Source organism: Eschscholzia californica, unplaced genomic scaffold, assembly GCF_041429995.1.
Source record: "Eschscholzia californica isolate CP2 unplaced genomic scaffold, dmEscCali1.0.p SCAF_3, whole genome shotgun sequence".
Lineage (NCBI taxonomy): Eukaryota > Viridiplantae > Streptophyta > Magnoliopsida > Ranunculales > Papaveraceae > Eschscholzia > Eschscholzia californica.
This window is the reverse complement of record NW_028238420.1, coordinates 60,231,428-60,257,219: the sequence shown is the minus strand read 5'-3', so window position 1 is coordinate 60,257,219 and position 25,792 is coordinate 60,231,428. Positions and strand designations below refer to the sequence as shown.

The window sequence follows — 25,792 nt, the reverse complement described above, 5'->3', positions numbered from 1 at the left end:
CGTGCCGTGCTGCCCGTCACGGGTTTGTGCACGACACTGTGGTCGTGAAACTACGTAAATCTCTTGTGTTGGCCATTCTTTCCTTCAAGTAGTGCGAAACGGTGGTGGAACTACGTAAATCTCTTGTGTTGTTATAATCGGTTACTTTTATTACTGGTTTGATATACGTAATAACAAGTATCACAAATTTTTTGCTAATTATAAATTACACTTCTCTAATTTTATCCAAGGTAAGTTGTACAACTCCAATTTATGTATCCACCTTATGTACAAACCCTTCACAAGAAAATTTCCCAAGTATAGGCCTTAGGAGCCGCGAATTTTATTGCAACCTAGTACAATTTTCAGGTGGAAAAGGCCCCCTGGCGAGTTATCTTGTGGTTGAAACTTGACACTCATGAGTCACCTTAGTTGGGTTTGGAACAGTCATTAGACATTCTAGTGAGCGCACCCTAGATGCCGCATCAAATCTATGGTTCCTAAGTAAGCTCTATCACAGTTCATGAGCTTCATCCACGACGGTCAAGCCATTCTTTCCGTCAACTAGTGCGAAACCGTGGTGGAACTAGTGCGAAACGACCACATTATGACACGTCATGACCACATTATCAGTTGAAAATTAACATATTAGTTTAATTTATAAAATATTACTACACCTTGTTGAGAGTAATTATAAATGGTTACCAACAAAAAAACAAAGTCAAACTCAAGTTGGTAATATAATCCAACATCTAAACATAAATAAAACAGAAATGCTACGTTCACGAATTGAAATGACGAAAGAAATTTCCGGAATGACGTGGCACACGAAATTTGAAACTTCGTGTCTCGAAATGCCACGACAATACCTGAGCCATTACCATAGAATCTCTATGTCTGAACCTTTGTGGTATGTGCACGACACCGTAGCCGTGGTCGTGTCTGCCCCAAGTAGTTGGCCAGCTAAGGACGTTGAGAAGAGCCCCATTAACACGAGGGGCGCCTTTAGGACACCAGTGGTCCTTTGTCTAACTAGAGAGGACTCGTGTCAAGAAGAAATTAGCCTTTGATTCTGGTAACTTTACCACGCGTCTGATTTTCAATTGGCTTTTAGACGCGGCAGAGTATAGGTGTTCGTTTCTTTCTTTTGAGTTTTGTCCAAACAGATTTAGAGAGAGAAACTCTATTACTACTACTTACTAGAGATATTTAACATTTTTAAGAGCTTTAGACCAGTTTTGTTCGATTGATCTCTCTAAGTAACCTATAACTGATTGATTTTAATGGCGAACGAGGATGCATCCACTGCTTTATACAGACTTTTAATGAATCGGTTTGTAGCTTTAGAAGGGAGTCACTCAATACTTAGAGACCAGTTTGAAAGAAGAACAACAACATAGGAGAAAAGAAGAAGTAGAAGAAGAACAAACAAGTTTAGCTATTTATGAGTGGTCAGATCATTAAAATCCAGGGTCGGCCCAGGCCCAAAGCAGCCAAAGCGGCTGCTTTGGGCCTCAGTTTGGGAGAGAGCCCCAAAATTTCAATTCACTGAAGGCACTCCATGAAAAAATAAGAAAACAAAAACCCAGCCAATACAAAGCCCGTTCAATAAAAACCCCATTAAACTCCTCAAAATCCGTGCGCCTCTCTTGTTGCTGTATTGTTTTGGAAGTAAATACACGGTGGGGCCCACAATAAAAATTAAAAATTTATTCTAACCTAATCATATACTGTATCATAATGCAATAGTTACCATTGTATGTGAATCTGATTTTTTCAATGTAATAAATAAACATTCCTACTCATATGATAATGCAATATTTTTTTTTTTCGTTGAACCATCATAATGCAATAGTTAGTTGGTATATGTTATATTCGATTTATAAACTAAACGTTTTTTTTATAGTCATTACAATGACGTTGATACATCAAAGATGTGATAAGCACGATACTGTCAAATTAAACAAGAACAAGACTAAAGACCAACTAGATTAGTTATACTCTAATGATCCCAAATTCAATAATCCAAAATTCAATAATCCAAATTCTATAACAAGAACAACCCTAAAGCCCAACTACATTATTTATATGTCAACACTTCAGACCACTTGGGCAACCAAGTGTTGACAACCCTATTTTGTTACAATTGTAATTTATAAAATTGTAATATTCAATTAGATTGCAAGTGTTCGATTTAAATTTAATTTTTTTTATTTTAGGTCCAAGTCCATGTATTGTACTTCAATTAGTCTATTGAAAGTTGTATGAGAATGAAACATATACATCAATCAGGTTTACGGCAAAAATTATTATTTTTTAATTAGGTAGCGTAAAAGAACCCAAAATTTTCTTCGCTTTAGGCCTCCCTCTACTTGGGCCGGCCCTGTTAAAATCTAACAACAAACGTTATGAATTAACATATATCAGTAGCTTACTATTTATGAGCCTAAAAATCTAACAACAAACAAGAGTGGTCAGATCATGAAATTCTAACAACAAACAAGAGTGTTCATATCATGAAAATCTAACTACTATATACCTGATATACTACTACCTATATTTCTCCTGAGGATTTCCACTTCAATTTAACTAATCCAATCTCCCGCATTACTTTTCTCCTGATATACCTATAGTTTTCTCCTTCTCCAATCTTCAACCTTTAAGCCCAACAGTAGCTTTAGAAGCGAGACACTCAAAACTCAGAGACCAGTTCAGGACAGTGTTGATTGATAAATAAGAACAACAATAGGAGAAAAGATGAAGAAGAAGAACAAACAACTTTAGCTATTTATGAGTGTTCATATCATGAAAATCTAACTACTATACCTGTTATACTACCTATATTTCTCCAGAGGATTTCCACTTCAATTTCACTAATCCAATCTCACCCCATTACTTTTTTCCTAATATACTACTACCTATAGTTTTTCCTGAGGATTTCCACTTCAATTTAACTAATCCAATCTCCCCCATTACTTTTCTCCTGATATACCTATAGTTTTCTCCTTCTCCAATCTTAAAAATCATGGGTGCATTTCTAGTGTGAAAATGATCGTGGGTCATATAGTTAAACAATTACTTTCCACGTAAGTTCATTGTCACTGTAAGATTATAAAATTTGGCCCCCACTAAAACTGTGGTTACAACTTTCTAATTTGGCTTCTAAGATTATAATTATATTAATGAAATTTAATAGTTAACAATCTCATTTTTTTCTCTTGTACACTTCATTTCAAAAGATTTATATTTGTAATTCTTGTTTTAGGATATTCAATGAAAGGAAGAAAGGTTTAAAATGATGATTTTAGATCACGATTTGATAATGTTTTGAGTTAATGTGACGCCTCAAGTCTTAGTAGCATTCGTTCCCGTTTTTTTTGCCACCCCGCACATGTACGATGTTTTGATTTTGCCGAAGGCTCCATGAGCCCACCAAAACCCTTCGGTGTGAAAGAATACACGATTCTCCCGAACAACGATATTAGTATCAGAGCCTGAAGATGTGCAGGCTAGAAATATACTACACTCTGATACCCATATGACAATTGGTATTAGAGCCTAGATGAAAGGCTAAAGATATATTATACTCTGATACTCATTTGGTGTGAAAGAATACCCGATTCTCCCGAACAACAATATTGGTATCAGAGCCTGAAGATGTGCAGGCTAGAAATATACTACACTCTGATACCCATATGACAATTGGTATCAGAGCCTAGATGAAAGGCTAAAGATATATTACACTCTGATACCCATTTGACAATTGGTATCAGAGCCTGAGTGGCATGCTAGAGTATTGTGCTCTGATCCCATATGAGAAATGGATATCAGAATCTGAGCTACAGGATGAAAATGTACGGGTTGAAAATGTATTACATCCTGATACCCATTTAGCACCATAGCTCCAGAGACCATATTAATCGAATTATGTTTCCTTTCTTGATTCTGAGTGATCTGATATAAAGTAAAAACACAATAAGATTAGAGTAATACAACGAAATCCTTTCCTGAAGTTCAATTAGATGCAAATTAGATAAAAGTTTGATGAAATATCTCACAGTCAATTTGTCGCCTGAACTAGGGTTAGACTGAAGATAATCGTGTGGAGAAATTTGAAGAGTGAGATTTGAGAGGGAAATTGTGGAACAGGTTTGGTATTTATAGGAAGGTGGTTTTCAGCTGTTTTTGTATTCGAAATTATATAATTTCTAATAGGTCGCGGGTTCGACTCTCCCAGTCTCCCTTACCGTGTTCTTTCATCAGTTGAGTATTTGGAATTGTATAATTATTTGTTGGCCCCCAATTGTGTTAAAACTTTTTTTTGACCCCCGTTTTTGTGATTAGTTGTATTAAAAAAAGAAAAAAAAATTGTTATTCTTCCATCTTTTATCGTTCTTGTATTTTTTTTTAAAAAAAATTTTGTTTTTTCTTCCACTTCATCTTTCTCTCTTCTTCTTTTGCATAATTTTTCCTCTTTATAGATGGGTAGCTTAACATGTCTCTTAGTTTGTTTATCTCAAATCTAACTTTTAAATTTTTCGCTTCTTAAATCCTTCGGTGTGAAAGAATACACGATTCTCCCGAACAACGATATTGGTATCAGAGCGTATCAGAGCCTGAAGATGTGCAGGCTAAAAATATACTACACTCTGATACCCATATGACAATTGGTATTAGAGCCTAGATGAAAGGCTAAAGATATATTATACTCTGATACCCATTTGAATTTAAATTTAATATGTAAAAAAATCCGACCAAAAGTCTGTACATAATAAAATATACCACCCGTTTAAACACCAGTCTTTTGGTCCGGTCTTTTGATTTCAACCTAATTTAAACTTTATTTAGTCCAATATTAACAATAAGATTATTTTGACACTAATATTATGCGCAAAAGATCAAATGAATATGATCTAACAACAGTAGCAATTTATGCAAATATTTCTTTCACACTCCACAATGTATCGAGACAAAAATGAGAACAAAAAGAACGGATTTCACTAAAAAATAATATCTAACTTGATTGATTATTCAAATATTAAAAAACTTTAATTGGAGTAACATCAAAGTTTAAGCATTTCAATTGAATTTCAATAAATAATGTCTAACATAGATAGAGAATAGGTGGTGCCGTGGTGAGGTGGTAGTAGTGGAAGGAGAAAAAAGAGGAAAACAATTAAAGTTGACGACAAAACAAAGAGGTAAAAAAACGGTTTGTACAAAAATAGTTTCGAGGGCAAAACAGTTTTTAAGAAAAAAATCTATTTTCGCAAAAAAAAAATGGCCTTAGGAAAAAAGTTATTTGGGGAAGAATCGCTTTTCGGAGGAATAAACAATTGTCGAACACATCGAATTTTGAGAAAAAAAAACGATTTTCTGTAGAAAATAACTATATTTTCAAAAATAAAATGATTTTTGGGGGACACAGTTTGTAGAAAGAAAAAAAACAAATTTAAAATAATTATGTTATAGAAAGAACCTTTTTTTATTTTATGTTTATTAATCTAAAATCCTAGCAAACTATGTGGCGGAGGAAACTTTCCACTATAAATACATTAGAAAACTGAACTATCAAATATAACTATTACAATAAGTAGCCTTCCTCCGTAGGATCAAATCTACAAATACAAACACCAAATAAAACCATAAATCAAACTACTACTAAATCTCATAAACTCCTTCACTTCCTTTCAAGTACTTCAACACAAAAAGCATAGTCGGCCTACTCGCCGGATTTTCATTAACACACAAAGCTGCCACCTGCAACATTCCTTGCTTAGACTCCTTATTCAAAATCAATGGATCAAGTACATCCATGGCTTCCCTTTTCTTGATCTTCTGGTTAACCCAAACCACTAAATTCCCACCTTCCATTTCTTTAAAATTAGGACCAGTTGGTTCTTTCCCACTAACCAATTCAAGCAAAATCACACCAAAACTATATACATCTCCTCTTGTTGTTGATCTGCAACTTTGTCCATACTCAGGTGGAATATAACCAAATGTTCCTGCAATATCTGTACTCACATGGGTTTCACAAGCACTTATCAATCTAGCTAACCCGAAATCTGCAACTTTTGGTTCAAACTCTTTATCGAGTAAAATGTTGCTAGCTTTGATGTCTCTATGAATAATGTGGGGAATGAATCCATGATGGAGAAAAGCTAGTCCACGAGCTGCTCCAAGGGCTATCTTGAATCGCTTTCGCCAGTCAAGAACTTCAAGTGCGCCCGTTCTGTTTCTTAACCAGAGATCTAAGCTTCCATTTACCATGTAGTCGTAAACTAGTAGCTTTTCTTCATCAAATGAACAGTACCCAAGCAACAGAACGAGATTCCGATGCTTTACCTGTGAAAAAAATGTATCATAGTGTCAATGTTTTTGTTCATTTAACGGTTATTCTGCGAATGGGGCATAAAAACATGTAAATTAGTAAACCAATAACTACAGATTACCTTGCCCAAAGTCTCCATTTCAGCAAGTAATTCTCTATGACCTTGTGTTTTCGCTTGGTTTAGCTTCTTAATTGCAACGATTTTTCCTTCCGGCAGTATCGCTTTATAAACCGTACCAAATCCTCCATCTCCGATGATATTCGTTTTGCAGAAGTGATTGGTAGCCTCAAGTATGTCACCTAAAGTTAGTCTGAGTAAAGGTTGCTCAAACATTGCTATATTGATACTTAGAGGTTCCTTCGATTTACTACTAAGATAGTAGAAGTTATCGGTTTTCAAGCTATTCAAATTGCTTTCACTAAACTCCGAGCATTCACCTTCACTTCTGTTGCCGATTCTCCTCCTCATAAGTGCGTAAATCACTGCAAGAGTCACAAATGCAGTACCGACTACGATTCCTGTCAATGCCAAAGTATTAAACGTTGACGGTTGTCTACGAAAATTCTTCATGTTACAGTTTAAACGAAGAATACCCCCACAGAGATTTTTGTTCCCAGAAAGCGAAACCCTTGTTAAGTTTAGACAAATTCCGTTTCTGGGTATTGAGCCTTCTAATCGGTTATCAGCCAAATCGAAGTAAATAAGATTTGAGAGATCACACAAGCTATCGGGTATCTGACCCGAAAGAGAATTGCACGAGATATCGAAGTATAAAAGCTACGTAAGGTTTCCAAGCTCAATTGGGATCTCTCCTGTAAACAAGTTTTCATGAAGATCCAAGTATGTCAAATATGATAAGTTTCCTAAATAGCAAGATGAGTGAACTCAAGCAAATGATTACAGCCCGCTTTGTTTTTGTTTTCTTCACTTTATTTGCATCCCGCGCTATTTCCTGTTTGCGGTCATCGTTGAGAAGTGCCAGACTTTCTTCGTCCATTATATTAGCTTCTACTTGCACCTTTAAATCAATAAGCTTGGTTTCCAGTGATTTTATTACATTGTTGTGTGTTTGAAACTTCTCAACTACTTTTTTCCTGATATTCAACAAGTCCCACCTGTCTATCTCCCATGATGTCAATGCTTGGTCGTCCATGACAAGTTCAAGCAATTATCACCGTGCTAAAAACGAATATGTCCTTACACTAACTGTTTGGAGATCTACCAAAAAGAATAAATCAATTTAGTCCAAGTATATAGACCTTTACGGACTAAAAAATGCTCAAAACACACATAACCAAAAGACACGATGTGGATAACATATGAGAAAGAGGCATGTTCGTATCTCCAACAATAAAAAACTAGGAATTAAGTTATATGAAAATAAAGAGGTTAATACGATGTCTTGAAGATAATAGAGACAACCGACTGCCATAGCACAGTTAATCCTAATGGGCGTTAATTCACCTAGCGCAGTAGTCTATCTGTACAAAAGGAAACATTTATTTTCGAGATTATTACACCTACTCAATTTATGAACTATGGAGATTATGAAACAATGTCAAGCAACCACATTAGCCCTATAACTGTCATTCATCCACATGATAATTTATGTAAAATTTGGATAACCATAATTATACCCTTATGATGTTTCTTTATGGTAAGATACATTGACTCTCACTCTAAGCCAACCAATTCTCTCACTGTCTAATAGACCCGTTCCGTACAGGATGCAACAAACATGTTGTATGAGAGGCTGACCTCTATTTCTCTCTCTAGGTTCTCTCTCTCCCTCATCGTGTGAAAACAGTGAATGACGTGCAAAGTGAAGCTGACTTTAAGCTTTGGATATAAGATAAAATATATTTGCCTTGCCACCGCCGCAGGTAACCACCACTCTCAAAATTATCACTCCTAACTTAACTTAGAGAGTTTCTTTTTGTTTACATTGGACTTGATGATATAAATTTAATCATCTTCCGTACAAAATGCAGCTTACCGGAATAATATACTAAGCAAAGATTTTGGCAGCTTTTTGTCGAACAATATCACTGATCTATCAGTATACAGACCTTCAGCATTTTAACCATCATGTGTGTTCTGTAAAAAGAAAATTGGTTCTCCTTGGAAGGTTTGACGCCAATGCGAAAATTAGTGTAGTTTTCATACAAGAAAATAAACTTTCTAAGTAGAAACAGGGCCTGAAACTCGGCACGAAGTCTCAGTATTTTTCTTCTCTTGCTTCTCTCCATTACTTTGACAAGCCATTCTATGCCATCCTTAACTCCCATCCCGCAGTTCAAAACTCCATGACTCATTTCAGATTAATCACTTACTACGACTCTTGATGGCTCCTGTACTTTTACGACAGACAAGTGAGAAGAAAGTTTTCATAGCTTTACCTTTTCAAATTGACCATTAGAGATCGGATTTTGCTTCAGTGCTTACCCGTCATACGCTGAAACAGCTTCAAACATGTATTGCCTTTCATGCAACTCTTTGAGATCTAAGTATCTAGCAAGTTCATCAACAGATACAGCCCTAGCAAGATCCTGCCATCAAGATGTAAATCAATGACAATGGAGGACCCTAGAAAGAACGGAAAGAAAAAAAGGGAAAAGAGAACACTCTTCTCTCAATCTTGGCAAATTTACAAGTAAGGAAAGAAGCTGATTTTGAACCGAAAGTGTTTCTGCTTATGATGTGCTTTTGAGGCAAACAATTATTGATGTTTTTGGAGCAAGGAGTTTGATTAAGTGAAGAAATTCTTTTATGCAGAAAAAATAAGTTTTGGTTACATAGACTGTACAAGAAATTACATATTGGACAAAAAACTAGCTTACATTACCTGCTTGTTCGCTAGTATCAGAAGAGGTGCCCCTAGCAAATCATCATTGCGCAGTAATTTTCTGGTAAGTAGGAAACTTGGATTCAGATGGCTGGAGGTATTATAGTGAAAACATACAAAACTTAGGTACTGAACATGACTAACCTAATGCAGATTTTGAATCTTCAAAGCGGGATGGGCGTGCAGCATCAATTACATATATTACAGCATGTGCTTCTTCATAATATTTCTCCCAAATTGTTCGAAGTCCAACCTGTCAGTAGAAAATTCATACATGAAATGGCAGCTTCATAAAGCGTCAAAGGTGGAACTATCCAATGAGATGTGAACATTGTTGATGATTAAATCAATAATATCGATGTCATTTCATTTTGAATCTTGCCTAAATATCGTAGTCCTAGATTAAGAAACCGATTTAACTAAACATTTTAGCCATTATTAACGGACACCAGTTATCATTGTTCATTGAAGACCAAACTTTAACCCTTTCATTCCACAGGTTGCATGAGATTTTCTCATTCATACTAGATGATGTTTCAAAACAAAGGGTACCATGAAAAGTTCAATATGGTAACATTTTGGAAAAAGTGGGGATCGGCAGTGTAAGAGGCATACATACCTGACCTCCCAGGTCCCAAAAAACAAGTTTTGACCTTGATGCTTCGACCCGGCCGATGTTAAGTCCGACTATTGGAACAATTCGATCTGGGGGGAGGCCTTCAACATTAGAATACAATGACTTCAACTTCTCAAGTAAAGTCTGCAAATTAATAAATATGGTCCTATGGAAACATCAGACTACGAGAAAAAAATAGAATGAACTTATAATCAATTTAAATATTATTATAATGGACGACCAAGAAATGATAGAAGAAAAAAAATAAATTAACGAAACATTGGATGGATTACAGTTTTTCCAGCTTTGTCAATTCCGAGGATAAGAACATGGAATTCCGTCTTACTGAGCATAAACTTGTAGAGTCCATAAAATAGTGAGAACATCTCTCTAAGTTCATATGCTTATTTGCTTTCTTCTTCACTTATAAGTGTCAATGGTTAAAGAACATGAACTCCATAACAATCAACTGACAAGGAAAGATTATCTGCTCATTGATTTGAAGACCTGAAGATAGAAAGATATTGATTAGGGCTTCTTCAAAATGCAAGGATGACAAAAAGCAAGCAACAAAGTCAAGTTGAAATCAAATATCCCATCTCGGAGTGGGCTTTAGGACTCTCTATCCCCCATTTAATCCCGGAAAAAATCCGCCATTGGTAACGGCAGTCAAATATATTTTTGATGAATTCATTTGACGTATGACTGAATCTGGGCGCCTGACATGGCATGACTACGTCGGATATAGATATCAGGCTATGCTTAGAAGTTGAATTGAATTTTCACAAAATGTCATTCAATGTAACCTCGATTACTTGAGTTGTTGCTCAAGATCAACCACCCTTCAAGATCGATTATGAAATTAGGGCACCCCGATGTTCTAATCTAGGATATCGATCATCAATGGACAGTTCAAATTAGAATAAACAAGGAGGGTGCTCGTGTTATCACATCATAAGTTGGGAGAGTGGAAAAGCAATTTCGAAATAGTGCTCTATTATGCAAACTACTATATTCTCTCTAGCTTTCGAAGATGCTCCACCTTGACGCTCTCCATTTCACATGGTTGTTCCATCAGGGTTACGTAGCGAGTAGCACTAGGGTGAATAGAATTTTTTATATTTTGGGATAGTAAGATGGAGTAGGGGCTCTCACTCGGCTGCCGCCAACAACAAGGATTACTACATTAAAGCTTCTTCCTAGTGAAATAAACTTGTTTCTTTGTAATCCTTGAACTATGCTGCACCAGATAAAGTTTGATAAACCCTAATTCACTATTCCCAGTTCCTTAACTACTGACCCATATCCAAGAACTGCAAAAATAAATATTTGAGAGAGGAACTAAACGGAGCAAAACGATCAACTGTGTCCATCAATATAAAACCTAACTAACAAATAAATATTTGAAAGAGGAACTACATTGGTAATTTGGTAATCAGTAACCAATTCAAATATTCCAAAAACAATAACGAGGAAACAACGAGATGAAATGGAATCATATCAAATACAAAGAGATTGTAATACGAGATTCATATATCCGATGAATTTATGTTGAAGGAGATAAATTCACATTAGAGAGCTTAAACTAGGTCAAATTTTCTTGCCCCTGGAAATTCCCCAAGTCCAATTCCATGTATTTTCCTGCATTTTGGAGTTCTTTGATGACTACAAAACTCTTGTTTAGTTTACAGCTTAGCCCCTTATTTTGTCTTTCAAACGAAATGACTACCACAATTGACAGTTCTGTCGGTTGGGCCGTTAATTACAGTATTTTGGCCAAGTAAAATAAAAAGATGAATGGCTTCGCCCGGGTACGAACCGGAGACCTTCAGTGTGTTAGACTGACGTGATAACCAACTACACCACGAAACCTTCGTGACAATTGTTAGATAAAATATAATACATCAAGTGCCATTTGTTGCGAGATATTTAGAGTTAATTTCTATTTGGCCCTCTACTTTGTGACCAACTTCCTTTATGACTAGGCCTGTAAACGGTAACTTATCGGATCGGATATAGGCATATCCGTATCCGAATCCGATAAGCTATCCGAATCCGATAATTATCCGACGGATATTAGAGATCAATATTCGAATCTGAATCCGATAATATTAATAAATTTAAATTTTTATTAATTTTTTATATTACTTATCGGATACGGATATTTATCTGATCGAATATGAGTGTATCCGTATCCGATATCCGATAAGGAATATCCGAATCCGCATCCGAATCCGAAATTTCGGATATTTTTTTGAAATTCGAATACGGATGCGGATCGGATGTCGAATATTCGGATATCCATTGACAGGCTTATTTATGACCTCCTACTTTTTGTAAATTCAAATATAGACCCTTTTTTTATGTAAATGTCCTAATTCCACCTCACTTCCCTCTCCACCAATTATCTCTCTCCACGTCACCTCTCTCTGTCCAACTCACCACTCTCTTCTCCAACTCAACTCTCTTCTCCGACGATAGTCGCCGGGCAGAAAAATTTCCGGCCGGTGACCTTTTAAAAAAAAATCTCATCTATCTCTCTAACCACTCCGGCGACCTTCAAGGTCTGTTCGCAGGTCATTGATCTGGTGAACCAGATCTAGAGAGAGTTAGAAAAAAAAAAACTTTTTTTCTTTTATGTTTGAAGATCGCCGACCGAAAAATTGACCGACCGGCGACCTTCGTCGGTGAAGATGATGAGGTGGTAGAGAGAGGCGATGAGTTGGATGAGAGATGTAATAAGCAGTTGGGGGTTATAAATAGTTTTTTCTCATCTTTGTTTTACTCGCTTTTTATTTATGTATATTGCCTTAGTTCAGTGTCTTCAGGTTCATGGTTAGATTCTCTTAACATTCGGTTGAGTTTACATCAAATACTTTAGGCTTAGATCTGAGCAACATTATTTACCCATATCATCACTAATCCCCTCATAGTCATCCATCCTTACATTCAGAATAAAATACAACAGGACTGAATGTTTTTAGCGAACCGATTACATTTTCTTGATCATCTTCCCATTTCAGATGAACGAAATCAAAGTTAAGATCACATATCTTACCAAAAATAAGTCAAAAATTCGCCTCCTTTTGATGACTAGGGCAAAAGTAGTCCTTTACTTCTTCGATACCAATTCATTTTGCTCGAGATGTAATAAGCTCTCTGTCAATAATAGAAGTATCATAATTTAGTCAATCTGAAATCGAGTTGTGAAATGGGGAGAAAGAGAACAGAAAGTAATGAGGCAAACATTTTCAGAAAAAAATGATGAAATTGGCATCATCATTGTTGTATATCTTTTGTCTAATCCATGTAGTTTAAAACAATAGCAGCATGGCACCCACAGGCAGAAATTGTGTCAGCGCTCAATAGATAGTATACGATTATACACATTTTCCATGTTCATCGTAGCCCCTAGAATTGTCCAATTGTTGGATGAATATGGTTCACTCCCTAGGCTATGTGATATATAATGGTACTGAGTTCCATTAAGTCTATAGTAGTTCAAGCTTTTTGAGCAAGTTATTGAGTACGAAAACAAATTGTAATTATAGATTAGCAACATCGATATCTCAAGTATAATTCAAAAAAAAAAATATCTCAAGTAATCAGTTTCTCAACCTATAGCCATGGTGAATATGTTGGATTCAGATTATTTAGACAGTCTAAGATAAGGAAAAGAGGAAGCAGCGGGACGATTAATAGGAAAACAATGAAGGAACTGACCATTTCTCATTTTCAAGAAAAAATGGCATCGACAAAGGCCTTCGCATCAAAGGGTTGTAAGTCTTCTACTCCTTCACCAACACCAACAAACTTTACAGGGATACCAAGTTCATCGACCACACTGACCTGCAAGTAGCAAAAGTCAACATTGTCATTGGGTTATTGAAGTCCTCCAGAAAGTCGCATTTTTGTAACAACTAGCAGATGAAAGAAACAGAAAGAAGAACGAGCAAAACAACAGGCTTACCACACAACCACCTCTAGCAGAACCATCAAGTTTTGTTAATATTAAACCTGTAATCCCAACCACCTACATTAAATCGCCAAAGTTATCAAAGACCTCGGAGAAACATATTTCAAAGTTGGTAACGCAAACTAGAAAAATCTGAATAAACTAGTAAGACAACAGAGAATCGAGATAAATATAGAATTGTGTTCTGAATCGCCTACGACATGACTGCGAACATCAGATTTAACAATCACAATTAGAAGTGACATATATTTGAAACATCTCTCATGCTTAACTATTTTTCCTGGTCACTCGAAAAATTCAGAGTAAAAGACAAGGTTCGTAATCCAGATACTATATGTTCTTTCACTTATACGCCATAGCTTGATTTCAAAATGTTCGCAACACACACTCTTTTCCTTGATCAGATTCTCGGAAATTCAGAATATTTCACAATATAAGCCTCTTCGGCAGTATTTGTATATGGGCCTTTAAGAATCCATCATGCAATGAATAATAGGAATAGTTTGTGAAAACTATCACGATAACATATTCTTACTTAAATATGAGCACAATTATTTGTATTAGGAAAAAATAGATTACTTCATTGAATTCTCTCGCCTGTGGAAGCATATTTAAACCAGTTGTGCCATCCAGAACTAGCAGAATTTCCTGAAAGATGGTAGTTTGCTTTAGACGGGATGAATACACAGTTTCAAGACCAAAAAAATGAAATTCAATTTAAGTAAAACACAACTTCATTTCATATATTTGAAAATCAAACGTCGAAACATTCTTGTAATAACAAGTTCATAAGAAACAGCAAAACGAAATTCGAGGAGACATGTAAAGCAGATAAAGCATTCTCTACTTCCTCGGATCTTGGCAGCCATGAGATATAATTCAATCCATTGGACTTGCAAATTTAGTCATTGAGGAACCAAAACAAAGCAACTCAACTCTAGCATGGCTCACGCTGACTTAGGCGACAAAATAATGAGTTAAGACAAACCAACGCAACTTTTTGTTCCTCAAAGTTCTTAGGTAGCAAGACGGCCAAATATGAAGATGCGTTTTTTAATGACGGGAGAAGGATGGTTCAATTCGATGGGAACAGTCGGATCAGATAGCCACGGTGTTAGGTTCTTTCTTATACTGACTCGAGAGACTGGGTCCTAGAGAGAGAAGAAAACCCAAACCATCTTTTCACAATGATGAAAAACTAACTAGCGAAACTTTTATTCAGTCTACCAACATAAGAACCACTATCTATACATGCAGAAAATAGAAAATGAGGCAAAAGAGGATAAAATTTTATTCAGTCTACCAACATAAGACAATAGTAGATTACATTCGGGGCACCAGCAACAACTTTAGCAACAGATTTCTTGCATGCAATCAACTCTTCCATGAGGCTGTAGTTGGTGTGCAAACCTGATGAAATAATTTGAGCCAAATGAAATTATGAGCACATAAATAAACATGAAAGAACTGTCTTAACATGAATTTGTAGTACTAATAGAAGTTCTCTGTGCGTACGTCCTGATGTGTCGCACAAAACTATATCAAATCCCTCGTCTTTCCCTTTTTTAACAGCCTGCAAAAGAACTAATTCGAAAATTTTATAGGTGAGTATTGCGCTTGATTATTTTTCTACTTCTTTGCATCGGATAAAGAATTAAAAGCATTCTTCGATTCAGCTGTATACCTGCTGAAGCTTTAGCTTTCGCTCCTTCAGCCCTAACTATCTCAGACCCAGTTCTCTCAGCCCATATTTCCAATTGATCACCAGCTGCTGCTCTAAATGTATCACCAGCTGCCATTAATATCTGGCACAATCTCAAACCATAAACTAAGCAAGGTTGAAGTCTTCACAAGAACAATGAACTAACTACCCTAACCAAATGAGGGGCTCATCTTATGTCAGTAATTTGAAGATTTTGAGGGAAAAAGTTTGATGCTTCTTACAAGAAAGAAAGAAGTAGCAAAATTAAAGTTATATATAAGATGATCATTTTTTTCGAAAGGGATTGTATATGAGATATTAAACCTATATAAGAAGTTATAGGATGTAGCATTTATGAAACACACATTGAGCCCCTTGATGTCCATAAACGAGTCATTGCCTTGAATTAGTCTATATTCATCTTGAGTATCCTGGAGACCCAAATTGATTTGTTTTTTCACTAATATACCTTTCAGCGCATACGGCAGGGTTGACTTATCTAGTCTGCTATAGATCATCTAGTTCGCTAAGCCAGAATACTGAGAGACTAAGTGAACTGACAAACTTAGATCAGTGGCAATATGGCACCCGAAGCATTCCTATAAACAGGTCACAGAAAAAAAAATATGATGGAGTGGCCGTAACAATCTATAAGCAAGTTTTTGAGAAAGAAAGAATCACCTTTACTCCTTCATTCTTTAATCTATAAGCCAGCTTTCCTGCAGGATTGATAGAAATGATCAATTAAAATGTGGTTCCTTACTTCCTTGCGACTCCAATACTAACAAGGGTATACAGTAAAGTGAAGATCTGACTAGCCATAAAAATCAACTATCCAAAACAATCTACGTGAACATGTACTGATGATTGACGCAAATTGCAACAAAAGTAGACTAATAAAAGGGTCAAAAGGCATTTTTGTATGTTATCACACTCAATATATAACATTGGAATATAAGCTAATAACTATGAACTAAAACTTGAAAATGTAACCTAAAGAAGTCGTCTTTCCGCCTCCATTCACACCAACAATCATAATAACAGCCGGTTTCCTATAAGAACAATAAACATTTTACCCTTCATTAAAGTGAACCCAAGATTTTAAGACAAAGAACAAACAATTGTGAAAACAAACCTAAACCCAAGTTGAAGCTCCGTCTTATTCCCTTTGCTAATCAACAAATCAAGCACACATTTCTTTAAAGCCTCCTGTTAGAAGGAGTATTATACAGCATTACCAAACATATTCTTCTAAAATATTAAAGAGAGAAAAAAAAACTCAGGAAGAATAATCACTTGTACCTTTATCTCACTTCCAGATTTAAGTTTCCCACCTAAAATATCTTCCCTTAAACTTTCTACAATCTTAATTGTGATTTTAGGCCCAAAATCAGAAACCAGTAAAGCCTAGATTAAGATGAAATTATCCATTAGAATTCCAAAGAGGTATGCAAGAACTGAATTTGAATAACCCAACTGAACCTAATTCAATCAAAGTGAAAAAGGGTACTTGAACGGAAAGTAACAAAAGAAAAGAACCTCTTCTAATTCGTCTAAAACTCGATCAGTATCAGAGAGATTCCAGTAAGTAAGAAGCTCATCAATTACAGAGAGATTTTCTCTAGTTTTGGTAAACCCAGAGAAGACCTTATCAACATCACTCTTGGCTTTCTCCTTGATTAAACGGCCAAGCTTGGTGAAGAATCCTGTTCCTCCTCCAGCTGAACATTTGAACCGAGAAGTGGTTCTCCGGGAAGACCAATTTGGCGGGAAAATGGTTCGCGGGAAATTTGAAAGGGAAGTTGATGATGGTGGTGGTGGTGGAGGAGATGGAGAAGGTGAGAGAAATGATAGGTTGGAAGGAGAAGCCATTTCTTGCTCGCTCTTCCTTTCTCTCTCTTCGGTGTTTTAAACCTCATCTTTGAGTCCTGTTTATTACGTAAGTAGTCCTCTTATTTTATCATAATTACATAAATATGCCACCTTGTTCAATTTGGGCAGGCTGATTGTATCGGGTTTGGGTACCAGAATGTACCGGGCTTGGGTAGTAAGATTATGTATTTTTGGGCCAAAGCGGCCCCTTCATCTCTCCCTCGGGTATCATTCGACCAAGGTTCAGGCGACCCCTGTTCGACGGCTCTGAAACCCTCGCTTGAGGTTAGAGACACAGTGAGGGACAAAGAATAATTATGTGTCATAGATAGCCACCCATTTTTTTTCTTTTTTCCTTTAAAGAAACAACATAATAAGTATTCAAGTTCAAGTTAATGTTTCAACAAAAAAAAGTTAACTACACATCCCAAAAATAACTATCATTTGTTTTAACTCCGTTAACGAGTCATCACCTCTCTCTCCTCTATGTCATCACCTCTCTCTCCTCCGTGTCATCACCTCTCTCTACCACCTCATCTTCTCGCCACTTCACCGACGAAGGAGAGAGGTGGTTGTGGTGGTGGTAGTGGAGGAATCAATCTCCACAATTTCAATGGGGGTTGTAAAAATTGGGCTGGAAATTGTACTAGGAAGGGTGTAGAAGGAGAAACAGAGGTGGTTGTGGTGGTGGTGGAGCTCCTGAGAGGGGGTTCATTGGTGGTGGTGGTGGTGGTGGTGGTGGTGGTGGTGGTGGTGGTGGTGGTGGTGGTGGTGGAGGAGGAGGAAGAGGAGGAGGGATCAGTATTCATCTTTCTATAGATTTAGAGGAATGGGTTGTTGGCTGATTAATGGGGTGACCAGGCAAGTGAAAGTTGAAGAAGGGTTAGCTTATAAAAGAAGAAGATGGGAAAAGGAAACAGAGAGAAAATAACGGTTAAAACTAACTTTGGGTAGTTTTCATATCTTCAACCACTAACTAACTTAGTTGATTTGTCAACAAAAAAAAACTTAGTTGATTCTTGAATGAAGAAGAAGTAAGAATCTTTTTGATGTTCCACCAAGAGATGGTTGGTATTAGAGAGAGTTAGCTTGATGTATGTACTCGCCTTTTCTGTTATTCGATGCAATCGGTTTTGAAAATTTTTATTCAAGCTGTCGGATAAAGAATAACTATTTTGAAATCAGTTTGAGTCGATTCAGGATTTCAAATATGAAATGTGGCTTCTTGCAATGGTCTGAATTTATTTTTGTTTGTTTGCAGTAGGAGACGATTACTGAAGATATGTTGTTTGTGTTTGGACGGTAGGCATCAAGACCAACTCTTGGGAAGTGGTGAACATCGAGGAATAGATGAGGAACCAAGCTCGATAATATGCATGGTGACAGCCAAAAGGTTAAGTGTCCCCCGCAACGGGAAGGGAATTAATGAAGTGATTTTGACTTCTTTTTTACTTAAATTAATTTTGAACTTAAAACTTTAAATCGCATATGGAGAAAATATTTAGAGATGGGTTGTTACTAATTGTTGTATTAAGTGTAACCATTTAATAGAACACGTTTTTTTTTTGTTTTGTTTTTTTTGTTGTCAGTTTGCTATGTCAACACGAAAGAAAAATATACATCTTTGCATATCGTTTGAAAATACTGTTTGTGACCTACGAGCACGGGTTACACCTTCGTATAGTAATATAATATAACATTATGATAATTTTATTAAATATAATATTATAGTAAGAAAATAATAAAATACTAATATGGTAATTATTAAATTGTAATATTATTATACTACATTATTATTAATCTCATAATCATTATTATTTGCTTTTATTATCTTTTTTTTTATCATATTGTCCCTAAGTATCTCATATTTCTTTCAAAGGCATTCTCTCCGTAGAAGTTTCCCAGATTTACACTAAAATGTCTATAAGCATCCATGAAATCAATTTATCTTCAAATGTCTGTGATTTCGTATCCCAAACGATTAACAAAGACAATAGAGGAAAATTGAATTGTTCGTAAGGGATGATAGAGACGTCAGGAGATATTTGAATTGTCTCAAATGAATAACACAAACATCTTGGGCGTTTGAAATAACCAAAATGAATAACACAAGCATTTCGAAACGTTTAAAATGACCAAAATGAATAACACAGACATTTGAAGACATTTCAAATATACTCGACCCATAACACGAACCATGTCCACACCCACTACCACTACCACTACCACTTAAGATTTCTCCCTAGACTCTTTTCTCATAGCATTTCTATTCTAATTACAAAAATGATAGAGAAGGCGAAAAGAAAAAAAAAAAAAAACAAGACCCGTATTTGTTAAATCGGCATCTCTTTTTGCACATCTCAGTCTGCTTTCTGCTTTTCCGGCTTTATCACTACTGTTCTCACAAAAAAAAAGTGTTACTAGAGCCCTTCTCTTCGTGCTCCCCTTTAAATTTTTTTTTCTTTTCCGGGTCTAATATGCTCATTTAAACAAAAAAAAAAAGGTCTAATATGCTCAATCCAAGCCCACAAAAGTATCACTTCAGCACGAGACAGAAATAGATATAGGATATATAGGGAGAGAGAAGCAAATGCGCACAAGCTTTCGACTATAAATACATTAGAAAACTATCAAATATAACTATTACAATAAGTAACCTTACTTTCTAGAATCAAATTTACACATACAAACACCAAATAAAACCATAAATCAAACTACTACTAAATCTCATAAACTCCTTCTTCACTTCCTTTCAAGTACTTCAACACAAAAAGCATAGTCGGCCTACTCGCTGGATTTTCAGTAACACACAAAGCTGCTATCTGCAACATCTGCAACATTCCTTGCTTAGACTCCTTATTCAAAATCAATGGATCAAGTACATCCATGGCTTCCCTTTTCTTGATCTTCTGGTTAACCCAACCCACTAAATTGCCACCTTCCATTTCTTTAAAATTAGGACCAGTTGGTTCTTTCCCACTAACCAACTCAAGCAAAATCACACCAAAACTATATACATCTCCTCTTGTTGTTGATCTGCAACTTTGTCCATACTCAGGTGGAATATAACCAAATGTTCCTGCAATATCTGTACTCACATGGGTTTCACAAGCACTTATCAATCTAGCTAACCCGAAATCTGCAACTTTTGGTTCAAAATCTATATCGAGTAAAATGTTGCTAGCTTTGATGTCTCTATGAATAATGTGGGGAATGAATCCATGATGGAGAAAAGCTAGTCCACGAGCTGCTCCAAGGGCTATCTTGAATCGCTTTCGCCAGTCAAGAACTTCAAGTGCGCCTGTTCTGTTTCTTAACCAGAGATCTAAGCTTCCATTTACCATGTATTCGTAAACTAGTAGCTTTTCTTCATCAAATGAACAATACCCAAGTAACGGAACAAGATTTCGATGCTTTACCTGTGAAAAAAATGTATCATAATGTCAATGTTTTTATTCATTTTACAGTTATTCTGCGAATGGGAAATAAAAACATGTAAATTAGTAAACCAATAGCTACAGATTACCTTGCCCAAAGTCTCCATTTCAGCAAGAAATTCTCTATGGCCTTGTGTTTTCGCTTGGTTTAGCTTCTTAATTGCAACTATTTTGCCTTCCGGCAATATCGCTTTATAAACCGTACCAAATCCTCCATCTCCGATGATATTCGTTTTGCAGAAGTGATCGGTAGCTTCAAGTATGTCACCTAAAGTTAGTTTGAGTAAGGGTTGCTCAAACATTGCTATATTGATACTTAGAGGTTCCTTCGATTTACTACTAAGATAGTAGAAGTTATCGGTTTTCAAGCTATTCAAATTGCTTTCACTAAACTCCGAGCATTCACCTTCACTTCTATTGCTGATTCTCCTCCTCATTAGTGCGTAAATCACTGCAAGAGTCACAAATGCAGTACCAACTACGATTCCTGTCAATGCCAAAGTATTAAACATCGACGGTTGTCTACGAAAATTCTTCATCTTACAGTTTAAACCAAGAATACCCCCACAGAGATTTTCGTTCCCAGAAAGCGAAACCCTTGTTAAGTTTAGACAAATTCCGTTTCTGGGTATCAAACCTTCTAATCGATTATCAGCCAAATCGAAGTAAATAAGATTCGAAAGATCACACAAGCTATCGGGTATCTGACCAGAAAGAGAATTGCCTGAGATATCGAAGTATAAAAGCTGAGTAAGGTTTCCAAGCTCAATTGGGATCTCTCCTGTAAACAAGTTTTCATGAAGATCCAAGTATGTCAAATATGATAAGTTTCCTAAAGAACTTGGCATATCACCATTAAAGGAATTCATACTCAAGTTCAGAATCTCTATCCTCCATGAAACGGAACTCGAAAATAATCCATCAATAGAACCAGAGAGCTTATTCTGCTGAACATAAAGACCCACAAGATTCACCATGTTTGAAAGTGATGAAGGTAAGATACCTGTGAGTTCATTTGAGCTTAAATCCAAGTGAGAAAGTCCATTCAATTCCCCAAAACTATCTGGAATCGAACCCGAAAGCCCATTTCGAGTTAGATTAAGCTTAACAAGACTAGTTATATGACCAAGACTACCAGGAATGGTTCCAGTAAGATTATTACATGAAAGATAAAGTCCTTGAAGCTTAAACAAGTTTCCGAGCTCAAATGGAATCGTACCCGACAACAAATTACTCGATAAATCTAGTGTTGTAAGATTGGAGAGACGAGATATCGATCGTGGAATGTTACCAGATAACCTATTATTGTTGAGTGTTAAGTCCAAAATGACATAACAGTTACCAAGTTCTTCAGGTATTGAACCGGATAATCTATTAAATGAAAGATCAAAAACTCCATGATGTTGAACAAAACTTGAATCAGGGATATTAATCTGTCTGAAATACGAAGTTGGTTTCGATGGGATTGAACCTGTTAGATCATTATGAGAAAGAACCAAACATTGCAACTGAGATAAATCACCTAATCGTTCTGGTATCGATCCGTTAAAACTGTTATTTCCAAGATCCAATGTGGTTAGTGATATACAATCAGCAATTTCAGATGGAATAACTCCTTGAAACGAATTTGAATTCAATAATAAAACCGAAAGTGAATTCAGTTTACCAATCTCTTTGGGTAATTCACCTTTTAATCCATTGTTACTTAGAACTAATCTTTCTAAAGATACTGCATTTCCAATTTCTATTGGAAGATGACCTTTTAAGAAGTTATTAGCAGCAGATAACTCCATTAAAGAAACTGAATTCCAAATACTTACTGGTATTGAACCTGTAAAATTGTTTGAATCTAAATCCAACACCATTAATGCAAGCTCTGATAAGTAATCTGGTATTGACCCAGTAATTCTATTATTCACTAAAACAAGTTGGGTAAGATTCTTACAATTTCTAAATGTATTTTCAATAGTACCCCAAAGAAAATTACTATCAAGATCAATCTCTGTTAATGAAACAGCATTACAGATTTCTGAAGGAATTTCACCAGTTAAGAAATTGTTACTAAGACTAATATGATTAAGATTTGAACAATTTCCAATTTCAGGTGGGATTTTACCTGTAAATTGATTACTAGATAGTAATAATGAATCAGTTTGATTCCATTTTCCTAACCAAGAAGGTAAAGAACCAGAAAGTTGGTTCTTTTCTGCTGAAAATGATAAAATTGGAAGAGCAGATAGTTCTTCTGGTAATGACCCAGAAAGGGAATTGAAAGAAAGCATCAAAATTTTCAAATTTTTACAGTTCCCAAGTTCAGATGGAATCGACCCATTAAGTTCAGAATAAACCAAATTCAAAATTGAAAGATTTTTCAAGTACCCAATTGATTTGGGTATTGAACATTTAAGTGGGTTATAAGAAAGATCAAGTTTTGTTAAAGATTTAAGGTTTGAAATTTCATCAGGTAAAGGTCCTTGAATAGAACAAGAAGGGAAGAACAAGTTTCTAAGATTTGAAAGCTCACCAATTTCCGGTGGTATTACGCCGGAAAAACGATTAATCCCAATATAAAGATCAGTAAGATTCTTCAAGTTTCCAATTTCAGGTGGGATATTACCAGATAAGGAATTATTCGAGATATCCAGAGAGATTAAAGATTTAAGTCCAATGAAGAGAGTTTTAGAGAGAGAACCTGATAGAAGATTGTTTCCAATGTCAAGAATTTCAATGTGGGTCAGTTTTCCGATCTCAGGTGGGATTACTCCGGTCAATGCATTCGATGATAAGTCTAGATATCGGAGTTGTATCAGATTTCCAAGCTCAGGTGGGATTTCTCCGGTAAAGACATTGGTTCCGAGTTTAAGAGTCTCTAACTGAGTTAACTCACCTATCTGACTCGGGATTTCACCAGATAACTCGTTATTAGCTAAAATCAGCTCCTTAATAGACTTTAAACCAGGGACTTCCGGTGAGAGATGACCAGAGAGTTGATTCCCAGATAAGTCAAGAAGATTAAGGTTAGAGAGAGAAAATAAAGAAGAAGAAAGAGGTCCTTTAAGAGACTGATTTGGAAGAACAAGTGAGTTAACTCGGCCATTTTTGTTACAGAGTACACCTTTCCATTGACAATAAGAAAGAGAAGATACCCATGAAGAAAGAAGATTAGGGTTTTCTAACCCATTTTTGAATGATAAAAGAGCTAACGTTTCTGGGTTTTCATCTCTTTCGTCAGTAATGGCTAGACAAGTTAGAGAGAGAAGTAGCTGAAATGTACAGAGAAGAAGAAATAGAAGCTTAAACGCCATGAAAATGACTATCAAACCAATGGAGTTGGAAATGAAACTTGGGTTTCTGTTTGTTTTTACAGTACTTCAATGATTCTAAAAATTACAGTTAGAGAGAGAAACAAGAGAGAGAGAGAAAAGCAAGTGAGAAGAAGCTAAACTGTAATAACTCTGTTATATAACACTAAAATTTTGAAGGAAGTAGAAATCTGCATTTATTGCATTGTGAAAAATGATAATAACGGCCGAAACGTTACAATCCAATTGTGAGTTAGCCTTTCTTTTGGTTACAGAATTGTGTGAGTAAGCTAAGAAGAGGGACCCATCAAGACCTCCTCGCATGTCACTAGCTAACAAAAATTGTACAGATCTTTTATGGACAAAACTAACCTTATAAGTGGCCTGAAATTAGTGCAGGTGTCAGTAATATTTTTCTTACATACAATTCAATATAGCCCCTTAGGTTATAACTAACAGACTGTTTGGGCCCTTAGTTTGTTCGATGGGTCGTTTAAGACCTTACTTTATCTAACAAATCATTTGGTTAATAAATAGGAGTTTCTTTTTTAACCTTTTAAGTATCATTTTCATTTTTCAAAATGGGTGTAACCTTTATTTTTTTCCCCTTTTATTTGGATTTGTGGAGGGAACCTCTCTCCCATGCTTTTGGATCTATAGAGCAGAACGCATCTCCACCCCTTTCACAAGTAAATGCCTAACGACAGGGGGTCGGGTATGAATGGACGAAGTATGTTGATGAAAATTAAAATAAATTATACATCCGAGAAGTAGATAAAGCAACTAATTGTTATCTATTCAAATGGTAAAAGAAATCGAAAAGGGTCTGCTAGATTAGGGGCCAACAGTTTATTTGTCATAAATTAGGGGGTGTGAAGGAATTTGTCCATATTCTTTGTCAAAATAACATTAAATAATCTTATCTTTTTTAGATTTCAACAGGTCTTTTCAGGACTTTTTTTTTTTTTGATGAAGAGGTCTTTTCAGGACTTTAAAACTATAAAGTTTTCAATAGTATTTCAACAATATTGACGAATATACCCCTTGACATGACAGATTGGCAGTAGAGCGGCAGGATTGCCATGATTTTGGTTAAACATAAAAATAGCAATTTGTCTCAGAGAAGGGGCATTTTTCGTCATTTACTTAGTTTGATGTTGAGGGAAGAGGTTTTGAATAGACGTGAGAGCCAGAAAGAGATTGCAGAAATTTAGAGAGAGAAAGAGGGGAAAGTGGAATTCTTGCCAAATGGAGAATAACGTACGGATGTATATATATTTAGCTTGTCATGTAGTCATGAAACATGATGTGAGATTAGGGCACAAAGATTGGAACTAACGGCTTAGATTTAAAGTTCAACGTAAGAATGTTTGTTTAGGGTATGTTTGGACTCAATAAAGAGGAAATATTGAAAATTTTATTCTTATTCATCTTCTTCACCTACTTTTGTTTTAAAATAATATTTTGATACTAGAAAAAAAAAAGAGTTAATTCCTATATGGCCCCCTACTTTGTGACCAGCTTCCTTTATGGCCCCCTTTTTTTCGTAAATTCAAATATGACCCCCTTTTTTGATGTAATTGTCCTAACTACCCTTTCTTTAAATCTTTTTTCAAAATTAAAAATAAAAATAAAATTATAATTCCACCTCATTTCCTCTCCACCACACATCTCTCTCCATGTCAACTCTCTCTCTCCACATCACCTCTCTCTCTCCACATCACCTCT

The 25,792-nt window shown here is 35.8% G+C and overlaps 4 protein-coding genes and 1 non-coding gene across 16 annotated transcripts; all 5 read right to left on the bottom strand.

Moving 5' to 3' along the window:
• Positions 1–5,504: 5,504 nt before the first annotated feature.
• LOC147552679 (leucine-rich repeat receptor protein kinase EMS1-like) lies at positions 5,505–11,418 on the bottom strand. 10 transcript variants are annotated; one of them, XM_086667511.1, is made up of 9 exons: positions 10,582–11,418; positions 10,069–10,282; positions 9,779–9,919; positions 9,304–9,412; positions 9,160–9,220; positions 8,760–8,863; positions 8,311–8,665; positions 6,435–7,532; positions 5,505–6,327 (listed from the first exon to the last, which is right to left on the bottom strand). In XM_086667511.1, the coding sequence occupies exons 8-9, from the start codon at positions 6,882–6,884 to the stop codon at positions 5,641–5,643; spliced, it is 1,137 nt and encodes a 378-aa protein (XP_086523637.1). In that variant the 5' UTR covers positions 6,885–7,532; positions 8,311–8,665; positions 8,760–8,863; positions 9,160–9,220; positions 9,304–9,412; positions 9,779–9,919; positions 10,069–10,282; positions 10,582–11,418; the 3' UTR covers positions 5,505–5,640. The 10 variants fall into 10 exon arrangements, with proteins under 10 accessions (XP_086523637.1, XP_086523640.1, XP_086523639.1 ...); XM_086667514.1 differs by having other exon boundaries at positions 11,300–11,418; XM_086667513.1 differs by having other exon boundaries at positions 10,727–11,383.
• Positions 8,756–10,161, bottom strand: LOC147552680 (uncharacterized). Its single transcript, XM_086668651.1, has 5 exons — positions 10,069–10,161; positions 9,779–9,919; positions 9,304–9,412; positions 9,160–9,191; positions 8,756–8,863 (listed from the first exon to the last, which is right to left on the bottom strand). Exons 1-5 carry the CDS (start codon positions 10,159–10,161, stop codon positions 8,756–8,758), a joined length of 483 nt encoding a protein of 160 aa, XP_086524777.1.
• Positions 11,419–11,573: 155 nt separating the features above from the next.
• On the bottom strand, positions 11,574–11,647 carry TRNAV-AAC (transfer RNA valine (anticodon AAC)). The gene has a single exon. It is a non-coding gene; the product is annotated as a tRNA-Val (tRNA).
• A 1,018-nt stretch (positions 11,648–12,665) lies between these two features.
• CPFTSY (signal recognition particle receptor protein, chloroplast (FTSY)) lies at positions 12,666–17,395 on the bottom strand. 3 transcript variants are annotated; one of them, XR_015237238.1, is made up of 12 exons: positions 16,993–17,395; positions 16,756–16,860; positions 16,589–16,662; positions 16,447–16,505; positions 16,135–16,172; positions 15,436–15,556; positions 15,267–15,335; positions 15,079–15,161; positions 14,331–14,399; positions 13,746–13,792; positions 13,499–13,624; positions 12,666–12,934 (listed from the first exon to the last, which is right to left on the bottom strand). XR_015237238.1 is itself a non-coding variant. In XM_086667519.1 (12 exons), exons 1-11 carry the CDS (start codon positions 17,323–17,325, stop codon positions 13,511–13,513), a joined length of 1,128 nt encoding a protein of 375 aa, XP_086523645.1. In that variant the 5' UTR covers positions 17,326–17,395; the 3' UTR covers positions 12,666–12,934; positions 13,499–13,510. The 3 variants fall into 3 exon arrangements, 2 of the variants coding, with proteins under 2 accessions (XP_086523645.1, XP_086523646.1); XM_086667519.1 differs by having other exon boundaries at positions 13,746–13,808; XM_086667520.1 differs by lacking the exon at positions 12,666–12,934 and having other exon boundaries at positions 13,298–13,624.
• Positions 17,396–19,916: 2,521 nt separating this feature from the next.
• On the bottom strand, positions 19,917–24,367 carry EMS1 (Leucine-rich repeat transmembrane protein kinase). The gene is made up of 2 exons (XM_086667507.1): positions 20,852–24,367; positions 19,917–20,744 (listed from the first exon to the last, which is right to left on the bottom strand). Exons 1-2 carry the CDS (start codon positions 24,065–24,067, stop codon positions 20,046–20,048), a joined length of 3,915 nt encoding a protein of 1,304 aa, XP_086523633.1. The 5' UTR covers positions 24,068–24,367; the 3' UTR covers positions 19,917–20,045.
• Between the last annotated feature and the right edge of the window lie 1,425 nt (positions 24,368–25,792).

Excerpts from the sequence above, each read along its gene's own strand:
- LOC147552679 (XM_086667508.1), bottom strand. The coding sequence starts at position 6,884 with ATGAAGAATTTTCGTAGACAACCGTCAACGTTTAATACTTTGGCATTG. Across the intron at positions 6,328-6,434 it reads AAATGGAGACTTTGGGCAAG|GTAAAGCATCGGAATCTCGT; the intron begins GTAATCTGTAGT and ends TTTTTTTCACAG.
- EMS1 (XM_086667507.1), bottom strand. The coding sequence starts at position 24,067 with ATGGCGTTTAAGCTTCTATTTCTTCTTCTCTGTACATTTCAGCTACTT. Across the intron at positions 20,745-20,851 it reads AAATGGAGACTTTGGGCAAG|GTAAAGCATCGAAATCTTGT; the intron begins GTAATCTGTAGC and ends TTTTTTTCACAG.
- LOC147552680 (XM_086668651.1), bottom strand. The coding sequence starts at position 10,161 with ATGTTCTCACTATTTTATGGACTCTACAAGTTTATGCTCAGTAAGACG. Across the intron at positions 9,920-10,068 it reads TTGACAAAGCTGGAAAAACT|ACTTTACTTGAGAAGTTGAA; the intron begins GTAATCCATCCA and ends ATTAATTTGCAG. Across the intron at positions 8,864-9,159 it reads TGATACTAGCGAACAAGCAG|GATCTTGCTAGGGCTGTATC; the intron begins GTAATGTAAGCT and ends TCTTGATGGCAG.
- CPFTSY (XM_086667519.1), bottom strand. The coding sequence starts at position 17,325 with ATGGCTTCTCCTTCCAACCTATCATTTCTCTCACCTTCTCCATCTCCT. Across the intron at positions 16,861-16,992 it reads TTTTAGACGAATTAGAAGAG|GCTTTACTGGTTTCTGATTT; the intron begins GTTCTTTTCTTT and ends ATCTTAATCTAG. Across the intron at positions 15,557-16,134 it reads TAAAGAATGAAGGAGTAAAG|ATATTAATGGCAGCTGGTGA; the intron begins GTGATTCTTTCT and ends AGATTGTGCCAG.